The sequence below is a fragment of the Mytilus californianus genome, unplaced genomic scaffold, assembly GCF_021869535.1.
Source record: "Mytilus californianus isolate M0D057914Y unplaced genomic scaffold, xbMytCali1.0.p SCAF_2, whole genome shotgun sequence".
NCBI lineage: Eukaryota > Metazoa > Mollusca > Bivalvia > Mytilida > Mytilidae > Mytilus > Mytilus californianus.
The window spans coordinates 115,514,341-115,535,199 of record NW_026262668.1 but is presented as its reverse complement, the minus strand read 5'-3'; the positions used below and the strand labels follow the sequence as shown (position 1 = coordinate 115,535,199).

Sequence of the window (20,859 nt, the reverse complement as noted above, 5' to 3'; positions counted from 1 at the left end):
CATAAGGCATCTATATACAAAGTATGAAGCATCCAGGTCTTCTAGCTTCTAAAATATAAAGCTTGTAAGAAGTTAGCTAACGCCACCGCCGGATCACTATCCCTATGTCGAGCTTTCTGCGACAAAAGTCGCAGGCTCAACAAAAATCATACTGTATAGTTGGCTATAAAAGGCCTGGAAATGAAAATGCTACCAATTCAAATGAGAAAACTAACAACATAATTTCTACAATACTATTAATGAAAAACAAATATAACAAACACAGCCACAATCACAGAATTACAGGCTCCTGACTTGGGGGTGTTGAACATGTTTGTAAGTGCTCAATCCTCCCTTAACCTGTGACAGTGGTGTTACAGTACAACATAGAGAACAAACTATGAAAAAAAGTTGCAAATGGCATAACTTAATACAATGGTATGAAGCACAAATAAACCATGTTTTCCCAGACTTCAGCAATTTCTTATTTGTCCCAATTTTAGCTCCTTAATATTTCTCAGATCCCCTTCAAATTTGGATGAAGGTTTCTATTCATCAAAAATAAGTTTTTCATAATCAGAAAAACCTAAAACTGGAGACCATTTTTTCATCTGGGGAATTTGTATTATTTCTCGTAATGCTAGCGACTTCTTTTTTTAACAGTATTATTTCTCGTAATGCTAGCGACTTCTTTTTTTAACAGATTCTCTTCAAATTTTGAAGGTTTTCTTGCCAAATGTTAATGATTCACTTCAGGTATTTCAGCTTCCTCCACCAAGGAAACTGGCTGCCATGATATAACAAACAAGTGCCCAATCAATCAATCTTGGATGAAGATTTCCACTCATCAAAACCTTGGATAAATTCTTCACAGAAAAATTGAAATTAGGGAATTTTTTTTATGCTGGATAAGCCAATCAAATTAACCCATTTGACGCATCACTTAAAAGAAATATCTCTTCATGCAAGAAATAGATAACAGGCCGCAACCATAAGAGAATATTTGTTTATGCATGTTTACAACTCCAGTTACAAATACTCATTTAAGCAGCACGAGACTAGAAATTATCTATAGTTATCATTTGTATTTTTTTTTACTAAAGTTTGCTGGATTGGGATAAAAAAAAATTTAATAAGATGCCTTGATTAATATTTGATGAAAATATATACCGGTACCTCCTTCGACTTTCAGTGACTGATGTCAAATTCATATGTAATTCACCTTATTCTCTCTGAGATATACAAAGATACAACTGAAAGTATACATGAAAATTATTTTCATGCAAGTTATCAATTCAATTTGAATCTCATCAAGACCTGTATATGTGGGGCAACTAGGCTATTCTGCCTGCTTTGCACCAGCCGTATAAATGAATGCTAAGGGTGGGAATCGAACGGAAATGCATTATTAAATGTCATTTATACATAGGTCAAACTCAGATATTAGATAAAACTAAGTCACCTGAAGCATGCTGATTGATTTCAGTAAGTGATAATTGTTTAAAAAGTTCTATGTAAAATTAATATTAAACCCACCAGTCGTAAGAAAATTGGTTATTAAACATATATGTAAAGTTTTTATTTTTTCACACTCATTTACTTTAATAATAAGGATAACACAAATCACATGAGTGAGGCATATCATACAATAACAATTTTATTGTAAAACTCTCATAATATTCACAATTGTCATACTATCATGCTTGAATTAAAATTTAATTCTCTGAATTTTTCAAGGAATAACTCTCATAATATACACAATAAACAAACAAACTTATAAAACGTTCATTAATTAAAAACCGACAATGTCTTTCAAAACACATGATTTTTTTTATCTCACCAAGTAGTCACTAGTCCTTGTCAATTTTTTGTTTTAATAAACTTGAAGAAAGGAATGAGTTTTAGTCCAAAAATGTATTTCTCCCTGAAACCTAGCTGCCATTCATATTCTTTCCCCACAGATAAAAGTTATAGTCTAATTTTCCCACTACATATATCATTATAAACTTGTACTGTCAATGGTTCATACTGTTGTGTTTTACTATTCAGGTAATACAGGTGGTCTTTGATAATATTGGGATTAAATCCTTCTTTAGCTAAGTCTACTTTCTTTAATTTATGTGTGCCTGAAAAAAAGGGTAAAAAATTAATCACCCAGTTAGTCTCCTGTGTTTATAGGATACAAAGAAAAGGACTGTTCACGAATTTATAAAAATCAAAGCAAAAAAGCTATCTGGCACACATAAAAAAGGTTTTTCATAAGGAAGGAACTTTTATAATATATCTGTTCTAAACATTGCTTCAATAGTTGTTCTGAACAGAAAGTAAAATAAAGAATGAAAATATTGAATATTTTATGAATGGGAGATAACCTTAGTCATGAAGTGATGGTGTCTTCTGTAACATTATCTCCCTTTCATATTAATTTAGAAATCTAGTGTTACATTTTGTATCATTCAATGTATAGAACATATTAATTATAAAATTTCTTTATTATAGTTGGTTTCATACATGGGTGCCTGAAAATAGACTTTTCTTCATTTAAACAAAATGTATAGGAAACATTGTAAGTCATCATACTTGTACGGTAACAGTATTCTTATAACACTGTACATGCTAACTATAACCTTCAATCTTCAATGGTTTTAAATTGTTCAACAGTTTCTCAGTTTGAGTGAAATAATTCACATTGCAACTTGTGTTTTGGCAAATTGTTCTTCTGGTAGATAAAAGCCTCTTTGCATAAGCATAGTGACTTGATAAGAGCATTTAAAAGGCAGGATAAAAATGTCAAACTGACCTAAGAAACATAAAGGCACCCCTGATGTTTCCTATTGATATATACATGTGATCTCTTATTAAGTGTTACCATGTTATGAAAACAGTTCTAAGAGTTCAAGTGTCCTGAAGTATTTTTTTGTGAAGTAGACTGAACAATGAGACATCATTATTATGTGCCAGTCCTAAGTTGCAATGAAGAACAGTAATTTAATGTCATAATCAAATTAATTGTTTTGAGTACATCAGCTAATGTTTCATTAAATTTTACTTTTCTTTCACCAATTCATTTTTATACTCAAAAGTAGTCTATTAAGCATTGCTAATGAAATTAAATGTGTTGCCATGTGACACATTAATTATTCATGCATTACCATAAGAGTACTATTGACATCAGATTTAGTTACCAGTAAATCTACTGCTTTATGTAAAGACCTATATAATTCAATAGTTATTTTTGTCATTGTTAATAAATAGTTACCTGTTGTATCAACTTCACTTGCCAGTCGTATAAACACTGGTCTAGCATAGGGAGGCAGAGATTTCTGTAATGCTTTTGTCAAGGACAAAAGATCAAGGGTTTTGTGCTCATCAACAATGGTTGCCATACCAGCTTTACCTTCTAAACCTAAAATTATAAATGACTTAGGGTCATATAAAGAAATAGTCACTAACTGGTTTCTTGGAATATCCCAAATCATCATGTGTACATAAAAATTGACCACCACTGTCCTTCATCCTCATTTCATGAATTGTTTTTATCCCGTTTCAAGCAGAGTACAAATTATAAAATTTATATAAAGAGATGATGTTCTTTTAATACTGCAACTCTTTCAAATGAAATATTTTGGGTAAAAAACCATCAATTTAGAATTTAAAGTAGGGATGTAAAAATTCTGTGAATCTGTATTCTTTATTGATGTCATAAATAAAACTCTGAATGTAAAACTATGCAAAATATTTAATGTCAATCAAACATGACTGATAGTGCAGGTCAAATAACCTCCTTCGAAATGAGAATACTAATACAACTACATACTAAATACAAATGATTTATCATTATAGTTCCCTGTAATCTGACCTAAACACAAACTTTAACGTGTAAACTATGCAAAAGTTTCAAAGTGAATGAACCATGACTGAGGTGGCAGGGTCAAAAGAATCTCAATTTAAATGAGATGTGCAAATGCTTATACAACTGCATACCAAATATCATTGACTTACCATTGGTGGTTTATCTTAAACTAACCTAATCATAAGGTAATAATTGTTGTCTGCCAGACAGCACACCTAAGTCTCGTTGAGACAAGCCACACAGCACACCTAAGTCTTGTTGAGACAAATTTGAATCCACAGTAAATGGATATTGCTAAAATTTTGGACAAGTTGAAATGAAGGAAAATTTTACCTATTTTATTCAAATGTATATTATACCTTTCACTTCTTTTTCAAATGTCTATTATACCTTTCACTTCTTTTTCAAATGTCTATTTTACCTTTCACTTCTACTCCATAAACTACCGAGTCTTTAAGTTGTATATGATTACTGATGATAGATTCTACTTCATACGTTGATACATTCTCTCCTCTCCACCGGAATGTATCACCCGTTCTGTCCTGGAAGTAAAAGTATCCAAACGTGTCCATAATTAATACATCACCTGTAAAAAACAATGAAAAATTACATGAAGATAATACTAACAATAATACAAAGTCCATATCAATAGTTATGTAAAACAGCATTACAGATTTTTTTCAAAATTAAATGTATAAACAAATAATTCTTATATGATTTGCATATTAGAGAATATGTTGATATGATTGGTTGAGAAGACTTCCGGTAGTTGTTCTTGACGTTGTTTATTTTTCGATAGACGACGTTGACTGGACTTCTTTTCGTAACCAATGTAAACAAGATGGCGGCGATAATGACACAATCCGGAACGACGTTAACAAAATTTATGTTCAATTCGCGTTAATAGGTCTTAATAGTTAAATTAATTAAAAACCCAAAACATTCGTTTGAATGATAATAAGAGTTTTTGTAGTTTATTTTTTATCAGATTGCAAATTTCATGGAGTACATATTTTTGCGTTAACCAACAAATATATTCATGCACCAGGCCTATTCAATGACACAAATAAACAATTTACGTGTGATAGAGGTTACGAGTGTGGAAAAATAAATTTCTTATCTCCAATTTTAAAGAATTATAAGGATTAAACACCTTTTTAAAGGAATTTATTGGTGCATAAACTGTACCAAGTCACTCACAAACATATTATAAAAGTCCTTTGGACTTTTATTTGTTTGTGAGTGAATTGGTCGAGTTTATAAACCAATAAATTCCTTAAAAAAGGCGTTTAATCCTATAAAAAATGTATTCTATTAAATTACTAAGGACATCAATTACTTTTACTGTGAGACTTTGAGATGAAGAACAGCAATAAAGGAGTTGTTTCTTTACCTTTGTTTTTTTTCATGGGAATGTAATGATTTTAAATTGATACACTATATCCTTTCTTTTCCCTAATATATGGAGAGTTTGTCTCTTGTACTGTGTGAAAGCCGTAAATTTTCCATATGCTTGAGGTGTATGCTATCATATTTTTACAATTATGGCCTTTTCGTTCTTGAGATAATTTCACTATTTCTGTTACACCATTATCTAACTTTTTGCCAGTTATTTATAAAAAATTTAAAGCAGTCATCTTGTTCATATGTTGTGCTGTTACAGAACTGTCCCAGGTTAGGGGACGGTTGGCGCCTTCAAACATGTTTAACCCCACCACATTTTTTGTATGTGCCTGTCCCAAGTCAGGAGCCTGTAATTCAGTGGTTGTTGTTTGTTGCTGTATATCATATTTGTTTTTTCATTGTTTTGTTCTTAAATCAGGCTGTTAGTTTTCTCATTTAAATTGTTTTACATTTGTCATTTCAGGGCCTATTATAGCTAACTATGCGGTATGGGATTTGCTCATTGTTGAAGGCTATGAGGTGACCTATAGTTATCAACTTCTATGTCGTATGGTCTCTGGTGGAGTGATGTCTCATTGGCAATTATACCACATCTTCTTATTTCATATCTTGAATTAATTGCCCTATTAATATATTTCCTGCCAATAAAAAAATATGATGATGAGAAGTGATTGCCAATTAGACATATATCCACAAAAATTCAAATTATGTTGATTTAAGCAACTATAGCTGACCATACAGCCTTCAAAATTTAGCAAACCCATACCATGTAGTCAGCTATAAAAGGTCCAGACATGAAAAATTGTAAGACAATGCAAACAAGAAAACCAACTGCCAAGTTAACTAACATATATCTTGATGTACAACATAGTTATCTAAATGTGTGCATTGTTTATATTTCCCTGCAGCTGTGTTCTTCAATTCACAGAAGTAGCATGATCACCATCAAGCAAAGAATTCCACATAAACTGATACTAGTGGCTGACTTATACACATAAATTTTTTCATGTCTGTGAAGTGATTTTGTGTCATGAATTGATACACCATATCCTTTCTTATCCAATATAGTATACACAATATTGTCTGCATACCTGTTAAGAAGGCTAAGTCTCCCTTTTTAAAAACATCTGGACACACTTTTTTATCTGTTGCTTGTCTGTTAACATATCCATCAAATTCTCTTAATGCATCACCTTTAACAATTTTGCCTACCAATTCACCAGGTTCACCTTTAAATTAAAAATGATAATTGCGAAGTAAGTCGAAAATTCATTTCAAATCACATTTTGAATTCCAAGAACAAGATATTATATTTTCTATGAAAACATTGTTAGGATCATTGAGTTTCTTTAAGATTTTAAAGATAAACTTAAATGACAAAAGATTAAAAATAAAAAGAATTTCTCTGGCTTTGACGAATCTGTAACTCAGTACATGACAAATGTCAAACAACAAAATTGACTGTGAGTGATGATTGTGAAAACACATCACACAGGAGAGCATGCTCAAATGAAGCTTGGTATCAAATTTTAGGAAGCTGTAGGTCTTGAGAAAAATGTAATTCATACATGACCATTATGTGTAAGAATATATAAGTCTATGGCAATCATGAAGTTGATTAGCAACTGATGTCAAGACACATCACACAGTAAAGCATTCTCACATATCATGAAGCATGATTCTAAATTTCAGTTCTGATTTCAGTTTCAAAATATGGATTGTCTTACTCCTTGACCTTCTGAGATTTTAAACTAAAGAGAAAAATGACCATTCTACCTTTACACTGATTTTCTAAGACCCAAATAATTTATTTTAGGTGTACTATTTCATACATGTAATTATTCATCACCATGTAAACCTGTCAATTTGAATCATCGTTCTTGAAACTTGAATTCATATTGCTTATTTGGTTTTCATAAATCAAGTAGAAGATTTAAGTGCAAACATCTAGAATGTCAAATGAGTCTTACTAAACATTTACAAAACTCATTGAAACGTTACAATTCTAGTTACTAATTAAATGTAACTATTGCTGGAGCTTTTTGGTGTTGAGATAAAAGCACTAAAGATGATAATTGTCTTAAAAATTAGTTGTTTTAATTTATTCCAAGTGTTATACACATAAAGGACCCCATTGTTAATAAGCAGAAATGATTTTATGGGAAATCTTCGAAAAAATTTCAATTATAAGTGCACTGTCAGGGCTGTTCACATAATTTTAGATAATAGTTTTATTTTTCATATTTTAAACCACACTTGTAAATAATTGATAGCATTCCTAAACAAATTTTACCTGTTATCTTTTACCTGTGTTCTAAGAAGAAAATATCTTTAGTATTTAAACATTAAAATAGTTAATGTCAGTAATTTTGGAATTTCTATCTGCATGATTATATTGTTGAAAATGAAGACAAAAAATGGCATATTATTACCCTTAGATAGAATGACCCACAAAACCTAGTGAGTATATTTTTAGCTATTACATTTAGCTTGAGGGTGTAGACTCATATAAATCTCAACAATTTGCTTCTCCAACTTCTGTAGGTCTATAACCATGTTGACTTTTTTCATTCTGTTTTGGTCATACCTGGGACTAAGACATAAATGTATTAGTCCAAGATCATACATACCTGGGACTAAGACATAAATGTATTAGTCCCAGGTCATACATACCTGGTTTTGCCTTTATACAAATGCCATTTCTATCTCTGAGGTACTCTCCAGTATCTTTGTTAAATCTAATCAGAGTGATAGGATAAAGGAATGGAGCAATCATTGTAGTAAAGCCTACTGCTCCTATTGTGTTATCTGGATTCACTGAAATATAATATATACCATGATTCTCTTACAAGGTTTCAGTTATCTCCCTTTTTTATATACAGATAAAACAGCATTGTATGAATCATAGTTCAACAGATACATGTGTCACCTGCTAAAATACCTCAACACAAATCTATAAATCTTGTCTCTAAATTATGTACTCCTTTACTGGGAGAAGTTATCTGTTTAAATCTAAAAGAATTTCAAAAACACATCACAAGGCCTTTGCATGTTTGTATTAAAAGGGGATGAACTAAAAGTAATCTTTTTTATGAGTCGTCATATTCACCAATAAAAAGCATTGTTCTTTTAAAAGACAAATCAGCAAATATTTGACAATAATAAGGATGATTGTCATTTATTAGGGCAAGCTGCAATCCTTAAGTGAAAGTACTTATATATGCCTTATGGAAAAGTAAGTTAAAAAATTTCAAACACTGTTTATGAAGTAGCATTCAAACACTACTTATATAGAATATTTAAACTTTCAAATAATAAGTAAATATCTTTGGGAGTAAGAGTTTTTTTATAGTGTACTTTAAGTTTACAGCATTATGATATGTACTGTAAACCAACTAATTTTGGAGTGCAATTTAATTTCAAGAGTAGAAAAATAACGCGAATATATATGTAAGATTTGATCTTTGTTATTTAACCATATCAAGTAAATTTGAAAATCGCGAAAATCGCCATGAAGTGGGCTGGAAAGGGCTAAACGCAAAATAAAGTATCCGCGAAAATAAGTTTGTTTACAGTATTCTTTAATAAAATAATAATTCACCAGGGTACAATTTTCAAGCTTTTGTGAGTACACCTTTAACGTTTGAAATACAGTGCATTGTTTGGAAAAATTTAAAGATATTTTAACTTTCTTATTAGTTCCTAGCTAAATTACTTTTCACCAGAATGTCTAATGAAAACTTTGAATCATGCAACTGATGGTCAAAGTAATTAAAGTATATTAGTTCACCACAAATTGGTCTTTGACTTCAATTTAAAGCCTGTAAATTCTTACTTGTATTACAATTTCCTTCTGTTGCTCCATAGAATTCACCCATTTGTTTAACACCAAATCGATCTTGGAACATTTTCCAGATTTCTGGCTTTAGACCATTTCCAAACATAACTCTGACTTTATGTTGATTGTCTGTAGGTTTTGCTGGAGTAGCCAATAAGTATCTACATATTTCTCCAATGTACTGTGCAGCCTGGTTAAAAATAATAGGTTTTTAATTACAGATGATAAAACAAACTTTTGTTGAGGTGCAATCATTGGTGTAACAGGAAAGGCTTTGAACTAGCTTTCAGTAATTGTAAGTACTATTAGATCAGTGTTTTGTGTATTTTGTCTTTTTGTTCTAAGGTTTTGTGCTAAGGACAATTCTGATGAGTCCAGCCTTTTCCTACTAAATCAAACAGTCTGTTTTTTTGTGTTTTGTTGTTACACCACTGTCCCATTCTGTATGTGCCTGTCCCAAGCCAGGAGGGACATGTAATCCAGTGATTGAAGTAGGTTGCTGTCTGTCATATTTGGTTTCCATATTCAATGTTGTAATATAAACCAGGCTGTTGATATTCTCTTTTGAAATATTTTCACAATTTGTCATACTGGAGGGTTTTATAGCTTTGTATATGGTATAGGTTTTGCTAATTGTTGAACCCTATACAGTGACCTGTAATTGTTTACATCTTTATCCTTTGGTATATGGATTAGGATCCAGGATTGTCATCTAAATAGCAATCATACCATACATGTACATTTGTATCTCCTTTGTTAAACATCTAATAAATTCTATCTGATTGAATAACTTAACAGACTCATAACATTAAAATTTAACAGACAGTATTGACCAGATACATCACATTCAGAAGGGTGTAAATTTGCAAAAAAAAAACAGTTGAGCGAAGTAAAACTTTCTTCCAAAGACTGCTTTTTTGTTGAAAATTTACCTCTTGAAAATGATATATCTGTTTGTTAATACAATGAATACCAATAGTAAAGTAAATTTAATTCTATCATTGTTTTCTAATAAGACATTAGCGAAAAACCACTTGAGAGAGGATAAAAAAAGAGAAATACCATTAGGGTGGAGAAATATGAATAATATTCATCAGATTAAAGAAAATACATTGTACATCAAAAATACAATAGCCATCAATCAATAAAATCCAGGATATTTGTAAAAGGTGTAATTATAAAAAATATACAACAAAATACCACCCCCAGTAATGAAACAAATACATATTCAAAAAGAGTTTTAAGATTTTCAGTACCAAGTACTCTTTTATAAATTTGTAATGAATTGTCATTTTACTGTCCCAGTGCTCTTTTTGCACATTTCTCTGTTATTATGAAAGTCAAAATTCAAAACTTGCAAGTCTTTCATCAAACTCAGTAATATTTAAATTTACAAAGATAAATCGTCTGACTTTAATAATCTAGTGGTGTTTGTGTTAAGGCTTTCTAAAGCCTAGTGAAACCTCAATCTGATTAGCTGAAATTTGGAATTTATAATCAAAAGTTAAAAATTGATAAGGTCAATATATTTTTGGTAATACCCATGTGGTACCTTTTTTCATATCTGAAATACTAGAGGAAATGAACTGAAAAATCACAGCTTTTGAATAATATGATATTATGATAATAATGAATATTCCTTAAAGTCAAATTACAAAAAGATTATAATATGAATCTAAATCACCAGGAGTAGATATGTTGCATACATAAGATAAAATACAAGAACAAGTTATTATGTCTTCACAGAACTATTCCATGAAAGATTGGAATTTAATTATAGTGAGGAATGACTGAATGAGTACTAAGGGAAGATATGAGAACAATATGTACCAGGTATCCATTTAATAGTACTGCTTTCATATTTAAGATAACTCATAACAACTGATCAATATCATCAACAGAATGGAAAAGGGCACTACAAAAAAAAAACATTCTAACTTGGTGCAGGAAAAATATTTCATTATCATTTCTTCATTTCAGACTTTAGCAGAAGAATCGAATGGCCAAGATATTTCAAATTACTGTATTAGACAATCTTGTCATTTATCCATTACTTTCATATCTGACTGTTACCGTGACTTGACTGTGTTGAAGTGTTGCTATCCTGCACACTCAAGCAGATAAAAAAAATTTTAAACTGCAGTGTGCAATGTAATATTCAACCAAACTGATGAGTTGGTAAAACATTTTATTCAACTTCTACATGAAAAGACACAAAAAGACTACAAAAAGTCAGCAATGTCGTTGGTTCATGTCTGTCATACTTTTTTTCATAAACTTTTTTGTTATAAATTAGGCCCTAAGTTTTCTCAATTAAACTGATTCATATTATTCATGTCGAGGACTTTTATAGCCGACTATACGGTATGGGTTTTTCTCAATGTTGAAGGCTGTATGGTTGCCTATAATTGCTTACATCCACTTCATTTGAACTTTGGTAGAAAGTTGTCTCATTGGCAATCATACCACATCTCCTTATTTTTATATTAGTACATGTATTGCAATTGTAAAATAATTCTTAACTAAAGGCTTTCAGATTGACTATCAATTTGATCAGGTGGTCAATCAATCAAAACTTGTTCATTGTAAAATCAGATCCACGAAGGGCAAGACAAACAGTATTAAATTGCTATAACACTATCAAGTCTTCTGTAAGTTCTGCTTTATATAATTCTTTTTAACTTGTAACATTTGAGCTGTCTCTGTAATCATATAAACTAAAAATAATCAGCTACAATATACCTTTTTTGAAAAATTATAGGGGAAGAAACATCAAATTGAATTGTCATTTGATGGGCCTGAGTTATCTCCAATTGGGAGAATAAGGAATTACAATGCAGGAAGTTTTTTTTACAAATCTCTTTTAAAAACAATTGACTTGCTTAAATACACCTTCAATCTTTATAAAATCCAAAAACAAATAGCTTGTGATAAACTTTTTGTGACAAAAACCGTCATTGAATTATGCAAATAGCAAATCATTTGAAACTAAAAAAATCAGGGGTCTAGGTAGCCATGTTGTCTAAATAGTTATCTTGGTGATAACTCACCTGTCAACTCTGAGGTTGTGAGTTTTAAAAAATACTAAAATGTGGTCAACCCCAGTCTTAATTGACAAAGATCGCCAGTTCTCAGGCTGAATGTCATAGTTCTATCATGGTACTTCGTTTTTTTGGGGGGGCGAAATTTGCAATTTGCGATTTTTAGGTTTTGCAAAAATAAAATTAATGTGAATATTGAATTTGTACAAAGCATTTTCTGAAATTGCACTAATCAATTAATCTCACATTTTTGCCAATTATTCTATAATTAATCGCAATAATAAATGCTCCAATTTTTTTATTTTAATTTACACTATTTCTCATTGACTTCCAATGTGTTAATCTTAAAACTTCTAAATTAAAACCCTACAAACCAATAAAATTTTCACAAAAAAAAATGATATCCATCAACAATAATGCCACAGTTACCTAAAATAAGTTGTGTAAAAATAATGAGATGTGGTATGATTGCCAATGAGATATCTATCCACCAAAGTTCAAATGAAGTGGATGTAAGCAATTAAAGGCAACTGTACAGCCTTCAATAATGAGAAAAACCTGTACCTTTATTTGGCTATAAAAGGCCCCAACATACATTTTTGCAAGAAATAATTTAACTCTACTTTAAAATTTATAACAATCAAAATACTGATGTGATATCTTTAAAAGTAACCTTCTGTTAAATTTAACTGTTTTTAAACATGAATGCAATTTCATGTCCAAGGACATCTAGGATAGGGGTTGTTTGGAATGTACAGACTAGAAAATTCATGTGAAATGAATATGCAAATCAACAAATTTCTTGAAGCTGAACTGGAAAATGGTAAATTTACAAGTGCAAACAGGTTTCTGGAAACTATGATCCTGTGAACTAAGCTTGTGCCAAATACTATCTGATGTATACCTCTACTTTTTCCTATAACAGTATGTATCATGTTTGAAGAGAACCAATAATAATAGATATTTTAAGAGGTTAATATACAAAATGCAAATGTAATCGTGTACTTACAGTACAATTGTTTTGAATACAATCATCCCAAAATCGGCTTGCAGAAAATTTCTTACGAACGACTAGTGTACACCCTAAAACTATCATACTACCAACTCCTACCACACCCCCTGCTGTATGGTACAACGGTAATGTATCATAGAGAACATCATTCTCTGTCATATTAGCTAAGGAAGTAGCACCAACTGTCATGTAGTAAAATCTGGAAGGAACAAAACAATTAGAAAGAAAGAATAATCTAGTGAAATACAAATACATGTATACAATTTTACAAAATATAAAAAAAACTTGAATTCCAATACGAGACAGAAAAATTGCCTTGAAATTTCTGTATTTCTCATATGACCAAGTTGAAAATTTTCCCACTGACACAAAGTAAGGAATTTTATCTAACCTTTTACGAAGCCAAGAAAACTAAGTAAAATTTACTTTTTATCCCAAAATAATGTTTGATGACACTGGCAGCGTTGCTTACATGAAGGCCAGTCCTATTGGCCCTCTAGGAGAGTCCAGTGCATCTATCTTTCGGCATATTCAATTCCTGTGTAGGAGGCTATTGGCTATTCCTTGTAAGTTATTCCCCTCGTCCTCTCAAATAAATAGTGTCACTTTACCTCATTTTGGTGATCATATCCTTGTGAAGAATTCCAACATATCTAAAGACCTCACATACATGTATAATATAATTGTGTCAAAATCTTAGTGAGAAAACCAGAAAAATTCAGTGTATTGCAGAAAAACAAAATTAAAGCCTTTAATAGAAGAATGGTACAGAACTGCAAATAAAGTGTCGTCTAATTTGAAAAATATAAAATATACAAAATCTGCACACTGTCATGACTTACAACCTTTTATTTTCACTTTCAGTAATCTTAACTGTCATTGCCGTTAAAAATGTTTATGATTAAACTTCAATCTGCCGAAATGTTAACACATGACATGTCTTAAAAATGATAAGACTAGGGTAATTTGATAACATATTCATGATATTAGACATTAGAAAGAGTTCTAAAAGTAAAATACCTGGAATGACTAATTATAGCTGCCTTTGGTAACCCTGTGGTTCCTGATGTAAATACATAAAATAATTTTTCTGTAAAAAAAAGAAAAGAAATTACATGTATTCCATATATTTTAGACAATATATGAAAGTTTTAAAAAATAAATGTCATTTCAAAAGAGTGGAGGAATTCAATAATATCTTGGAATTTAAACTAGAGGCTCTAAAAATTACATAAAACCTATATTTCATTTTATTGACTTTTAATGGTCTCCCAAATTATATTTGCTGCTTAATCATCTTTTACTGTAACGAGTTTGAAACTGGATGCATCTCCATGAGAATGACTGTTATAGGATCTATGCAATATCATTTTTAAAGGTATTTTGCATATTCAAGTAGTTTTCATTGACAAATGACTGACAAATTATAAAATAAGCTATATGTTCAAAGATATAATACTGACATTGGTTACATGTTGACTAAACAGTATTACCTGTGTAACCTACTTTGACAGCAGGTGGAGGGTATGTAGGACTGCGTGTAAGTTCTGACTGTAACATTACTGTTGACAAGACTTGATTTGGTGACATATTCCCAGTACAGTAAAACCTAACTTTGTTTTGTATCTGTGAAGCAACATCGATCAATGCTGAAATCAAAAGTGATCATGGATTTATCTTTAAATAGTTAAATGATTTGTAACAAGAATACTTTTCTCTTTACTTTCCATGACTTCCTCCACTTCATTTCCGGAAAAATTGTATTTGCTGCAAGGAAATATTTTCATTTGTTTTAACTAAAAACATTTTACATACTAGTAAATTATAATGCTTAAGCATACATGTAGATATATTGTAATTAGTATTATAAAATTTACGTTTCAATATTTTCACTACAAACTTGTAGTACATGTAAATGAATGTGTTATTCATACTGATTAATGATGGACAAGAAATAAAATTCCATCAAGCTGCTAATATTAATACATGTGTTCAATATTCAATATTGATTACAGTAACACAACTTCAGACATATTGGCAGAATTTCTTGGACACTATCATTTATCCTAGAGAAGGGAGAGTCTTGCATGGCAACGAATCTAAAATACTGTAAACTGGCTATTTTTCCTCAATATCTTTAATATGTGATTTTGCTTCAAGTAAGATGGTACAGTTGTTGATGGTAATAATTTCATACCTGAAGGCAAACAAGAATGCCCAATTTAAAACATCTATCGCAGGTTGATAATGTAAAGGTAGCAATCAAACTCATTCTAATTATACAAGTTCAGACAAGTAACTGACAAAAATCATGCACCTCCTATAATACATGCATCCAATTCACCTTACCATTTTTACAAATTGTTTTTATTTTCCATTAAAAAAATCTCAATCATTTACCACATCTGAAAATACCGGTCATAAACATTAAAAAAAAAATAATTGAGTCAACAGTAATTCCATTCACAATTTTCAATAAATATTATTCATTTTACAAGAAATGTGAAAACTGAAAGACTAACAACAAAATATCTGGTGTACGAAGCTCGTTAAGATTTTACAATGTATCAACATACCATCTGATAAATCCTGAGTAAATATAATGGCTTTTGAGTCTGCTGCATTTATAGAATGAGAAAGTGCTATGTCTCGCTGGTTGTAATTAATTAATGCTGCTACAACACCAATCTTTGCCAACCCTAACCAGTAACAGACATATTGTATTCTGTTCTCTGGGAAGCATAGTGCTATCACATCCCCCTTACGATATCCTGCTTGATAGAAGTAATTAGCTATCTGATTTGACAGATTCTCAACTTCTTCAAATGTAAGTGTTCCTTCTTCTGACACTAGACAAGGCTTTGATGGATGTTTCTTGGCTGTTTTTGTAAATATCATTGGTATTGTGATATTATTTTGGATATGGTTCTTTGTGGCCAACTTTAACTTGATTAATACTGTCAATGCCCTGTAAAAAATGTAAATGTCTTTAAATAAACATGTTAAATGAAAGGTTTCAAGAATACCTTAAGAAGGTCTAAAAAATTACTTATACTATATACAGCATCCTCATCCCTATGACATTGACCAATAAAATATCTTATCTTATGCTAATTGAGGGTAAATATTTTCTAAACATAACTTTAATGATATTAAGACACCTCCACCTCCCAAGTAATCGCTAATAGCATGATTAGTCACGGTAAGTGGAGTACCAAACAATTATTTTTAGTACTGAAAGAATGTAAATCATAATAAAAGCTTTCATTATAAAAAAGAAATAAATTTTAAGTAATATTATGTAAAATTTGGTGAATAGAAAAATTAAATAATACAGGGATTGATATTTTTTTGTGGTTTGTTATCCTATGTATATTTCTTAGTTAAACTATGTACATATATGTTAACAGTTTTTATCGATATATAGAAATCCGCTCTTTGGCCTCAACTGCTAAACATGAGCTGGGTTGGATAGAAATCAACCTTATGCAAGTGCACGGAAACATGTACATGAATAAGACTTTGATTAATTTTGGAACATTCATTAACGAAATAAATGCTAAAATTTTAATGTTGGTCTATTTTGTCGGTTCTTATTTTAACTCAATTTTCAAATAGTTACAGACTTTGTATTGAGGTTTTTTCAACCAGAAATAGGTGTATTGATATTCATTTGCATAAGCTCAATTTCTATCCTACGCAGCTCACATAAAGAATTGCTGTTGTTGTAGCAGATTCCAGTGTACTATATTGTGTAGATAAAATGAAAATTTGTATGAATCCTTATTGGTTTGAATTTGTTTATAATGGTTAGTATGTTTATATATATATATATATATATATACAAGTCTAAATTGAAAACAACATTCAAACCTATGATTGCGTTGGATAAAAACCGCAATTTTTATACATGTGTATGCAAAACAAATTTCTTGGTAAAGGGGTCTAAATACAGCACAAACAACATTTTCCAAAACACAAAAAAAGTGACAAAGTATATTTTAACAAAACGCATTTGACTACAGATGTTCTTAAACCCTGCTGACTGCCATTGACGATTGCCAAATAAAATGATCACCAGATGTAACAAAATGGATCTTAAATATTAATTTAATATCAAACAGAAAACACTAAACTTGCGGAAAAGATGGTATACCGCAAACAAAAGGTGCAAAAATTTTATTTTAGTACATCATATCCAGATTTCGACAATTAATGTCTCTTCAGTGATGTGAGGAATCGAAATGGTATTTGGAAGGCCATATAATTTACCTCAATTTAGGATAGACTCTTGAATATATATATATGTCCAGATTCTCCTGTTTAATGTAATGAAAAGTTCTTAGGGTAGATTGTTTAATGATGTTGTTTAATTTTATAGAATACCACTATAAAAATAAGGAAAAATTGGTCTAGTTTGAAGCATCTTACTTATAGTGTAGGCCACTGTACATGCAGGTGTTGTAGCATATTTGAGACAGATTTTGAGCTGGTATTGTTGTATCTACCAGAAGTATAGCAAGCAGATCTTCGTTGGACCATCTCAATTTGGTCGATTTCTTGTTGTTGTGAGGGTCCCAGACACAAGACTAGTATCCAAGCTTAGCAGTTATACTTTAGTTCCAAAGAGAGTCTGTTTTTTCTGTGTCCAATTTCATTTTACACACATTATATCAGAAATCTATGCACAGATGGAATCAATACATTTACATCCTTGTCTGCATGAAAAGATCAATATATGGGTGATGTCGCCTTACTGTCAGTTTCATACAGGTGAAGGGGTTAAAAAAGAAAAGTGTGGTCGAATTTTTGAAGTGGAATAGAATTGAGATTGGAAACGGGGAATGTGTCAAAGAGACAACAACCCGACCACAGTCAGTCAGGGGTACTACTTGTACAAGTAATCTTTATTTACTTGAAGAAGTAAAAAAAATATACTTATATAGGGTCTCACTAATTAGCGACAAGAAGCGTCAAGAAGCGACAAGAAGCGTCAAGAAGCCACAAGAAGAATAATTTTAGCGACAAGAAGACTATTTAGAGACAAGAAAACATTTTTTTTATTAAGATTACTTATTCCAAATAAATATTAAAAAATATGCAATTGATTTTTTTTTTAACATATGGGCAGGAATAAATTAATATTTGTTTTTTTAATATATTGATAGATGAAGAAATTAAACATTTGTGAGGAAGAAAGGGATTGAGTAGTTTTTTTTAGAGTGGAAGTTTAATAATGCAGGGTATAACTTCCCTTACTATTTCCTTTGCCCAAGAGGAAAACCCTTATCCTAAGGGATTTAGTTTGTCACGGCAACTTTGTACACGCGTCAGACTATACAATTACACGCGCCAGAATATACAATCATTGAAAATTTTGAACACCTGTTTAAAACTCAAGATTGTCATTAATTTCCTTTAATCTTCAACCAACATTAAACTATTCATAAAATTAACATGATGAATATCGTTAAATGAGGCAATACACAAAATAAAATGATGAAAAATATTCACATTTATGTTTTACTCTTGTTTGAATTTGTGTCTGTATTTTCTGGACAATGATGCACAAATGATGCATTTTGCAAGTTTATTATATAGTGTATAATATTAAAGAGAGTTTTAAAAACAAATCATAAGATTAATATCATAATACGACAGGGTAAATGTAATACTTGCTGTTATACATAACAAATAATAAAATATCACAAATAAATGTAGCAATTAGATCTATGTTTCAAATTTTTTTCTATCTATTTATCGATAGAATATTGACTTTCTTGCCGCTAAAATTGTTTTTCTTTGCATATTCTTTTAATATTTATTTGGAATAAGTAATTTTAATAAAAAAAAATGTTTTCTTGTCGCTAAATAGTCTTCTTTTCGCTAAAATGATTCTTCTTGTCGCTTCTTTACGCTTCTTGTCGCTAATTAGTGAGACCGCTTATATAAGTTAATTATAATGTTTGAATAATCTCCCCTTAATTTTCTCAAAAATTCACTTGTATAAGTAAATTTTTTTTACAATCCCACAAAAATTCTCAGGTTTTGAGATGTAAAAACATGGCTTTAATGATTTTTCCCAGGTTAGCTCATAATTTTTTATTAGAGTTCAATGTTTCATCTCATTAATTCAACAAAGAAACTGATTGCCCAAGGATGTTAAGTATAGAATTTGCGAAAGGCCTTCAAAAATTGCTCCTTAGGGGCCTTAAAATGAGCAGTGTATTGAAGATAACAGACCAATGAGATTTTCATTGTCCATGAAATTACACTTAAATGATTAATGACATCTGCAAAGGACAGACAATTTAAAATTCTATTAGAGCAAAGATTTAGTCCTAAGAATTCAAGAAAAGAAGATAGGATGACTTATTCACTTATATAAGTAAAAAAATCTGAATTTCTAAGGGACATAACTAAGTCATTTTTTTTTTACCTATACAAGTAAATAAAATACACTTGTATAAGTATCCTACAAATTTACTTATATAAGTATTTTAATATTACTTCTTCAAGTAAATAAAAATTACTTGTACAAGTAGTACCCCTGACTGACAGTGCAGAAAACAGAAAAAGGTCACCAATGGGTCTTCAACACAGCCGGAAGTTTGATGCTATACTACACGAATTATTATGGAAATAAAAATCTAATATGTTGGTCACCCTCCCTTCAGTCTTACATGACATATGGATTACATACCCACGGAAAATAAATTATTTCTAGACTATACTGCAGAATGACGATCCTGAAGATGCTTGAAACTAGGGATACAGGAACATCTTTTATTTGGTAAATGACGTTATAAGGGGGTGCGTAATTGACAACCGTTTCAGGTGAAAGACATGATTTAAGAAATAACCTATTCAGTTTATATACATCTGTAACTCACTAACTGCATGATGTCACAAATAAATGCATTGTGCTGTTAGTTGTGTTGTTTTAATGTTATAGTGGTGATGACGGTGGTCACTAACTGGTAGAAGTGGTATTCCACTGCTTGGACTTTAATCCAACAAATTCTTTTGATTTTATACTTACTTAGCATCTCTAGGTAGTGTATTTATCACTACCCATATGAATTTCCAGCCTCCAGTAGCTAAATATGTAGCTATAATTAGAAGAGTTGTTATTTGGCAAGAAAACCCTAATCCAAAGGACAAAATTGCACCGAGTGTGAAAAACACTCCACACTTTACGAGAGACATGTTGTCAATGACAGAGTACAGAGTCCGGCTCAAAGACTGTGCAATCCTAAAAATATAATTGGAGTTTGACCCCGGCATAATAATGACCAAACAACACCAAATTTTTATCACTACCCATTCAAAATAAATACTAGATCAAATACCAAACACATCTTTTTTTAGAGATCGAAATATTTTTTTAATATTTATCATTCTACCAAAAATGTTAAAAGCTTTTGCTAGCGGCATATGGTTTCGTTGGTTAAATTTTCGTTTGCTTGTAAAATTACCGGAAGTTGTGGCGCATGAATACAAGCACTTGTTAAGGGGAGCCTATCAATGTTTATACCGTAACTAAGTCGGGAGCGTTATTTGCAAGAATCATAGAACCTCGGACAGTATCTTTGTATTGAAGATGAGACTACTATAACACATGTTGTTATAGTAGTCTCAGATTGAAGTCACCAGAGACATATAATACTTTTGTATTATATGTCTTTGAAGTCACTAATTAATAAATAAGTATTTTCACAATAATGAATAA

The 20,859-nt window shown here is 30.8% G+C and overlaps 1 protein-coding gene across 1 annotated transcript; it reads right to left on the bottom strand.

Moving 5' to 3' along the window:
* Positions 1 to 1,611: 1,611 nt before the first annotated feature.
* Positions 1,612 to 20,442, bottom strand: LOC127730813 (long-chain fatty acid transport protein 4-like). The gene is made up of 11 exons (XM_052239403.1): positions 20,170 to 20,442; positions 15,704 to 16,095; positions 14,621 to 14,776; positions 14,148 to 14,217; positions 13,125 to 13,326; positions 9,072 to 9,264; positions 7,910 to 8,053; positions 6,328 to 6,465; positions 4,254 to 4,418; positions 3,239 to 3,385; positions 1,612 to 2,105 (listed from the first exon to the last, which is right to left on the bottom strand). The coding sequence occupies exons 1-11, from the start codon at positions 20,412 to 20,414 to the stop codon at positions 1,948 to 1,950; spliced, it is 2,010 nt and encodes a 669-aa protein (XP_052095363.1). The 5' UTR covers positions 20,415 to 20,442; the 3' UTR covers positions 1,612 to 1,947.
* Between the last annotated feature and the right edge of the window lie 417 nt (positions 20,443 to 20,859).

Bases quoted from the DNA above. Each gene is read 5' to 3' on its own strand.
- LOC127730813 (XM_052239403.1), bottom strand. From the start codon at position 20,414: ATGCCGGGGTCAAACTCCAATTATATTTTTAGGATTGCACAGTCTTTG. The intron at 4,419-6,327 runs GTATGCAGACAA...TGTTTTTTACAG, and splicing joins AGACTTAGCCTTCTTAACAG to GTGATGTATTAATTATGGAC. The intron at 3,386-4,253 runs GTAAAATAGACA...TTATAATTTTAG, and splicing joins TTATGGAGTAGAAGTGAAAG to GTTTAGAAGGTAAAGCTGGT.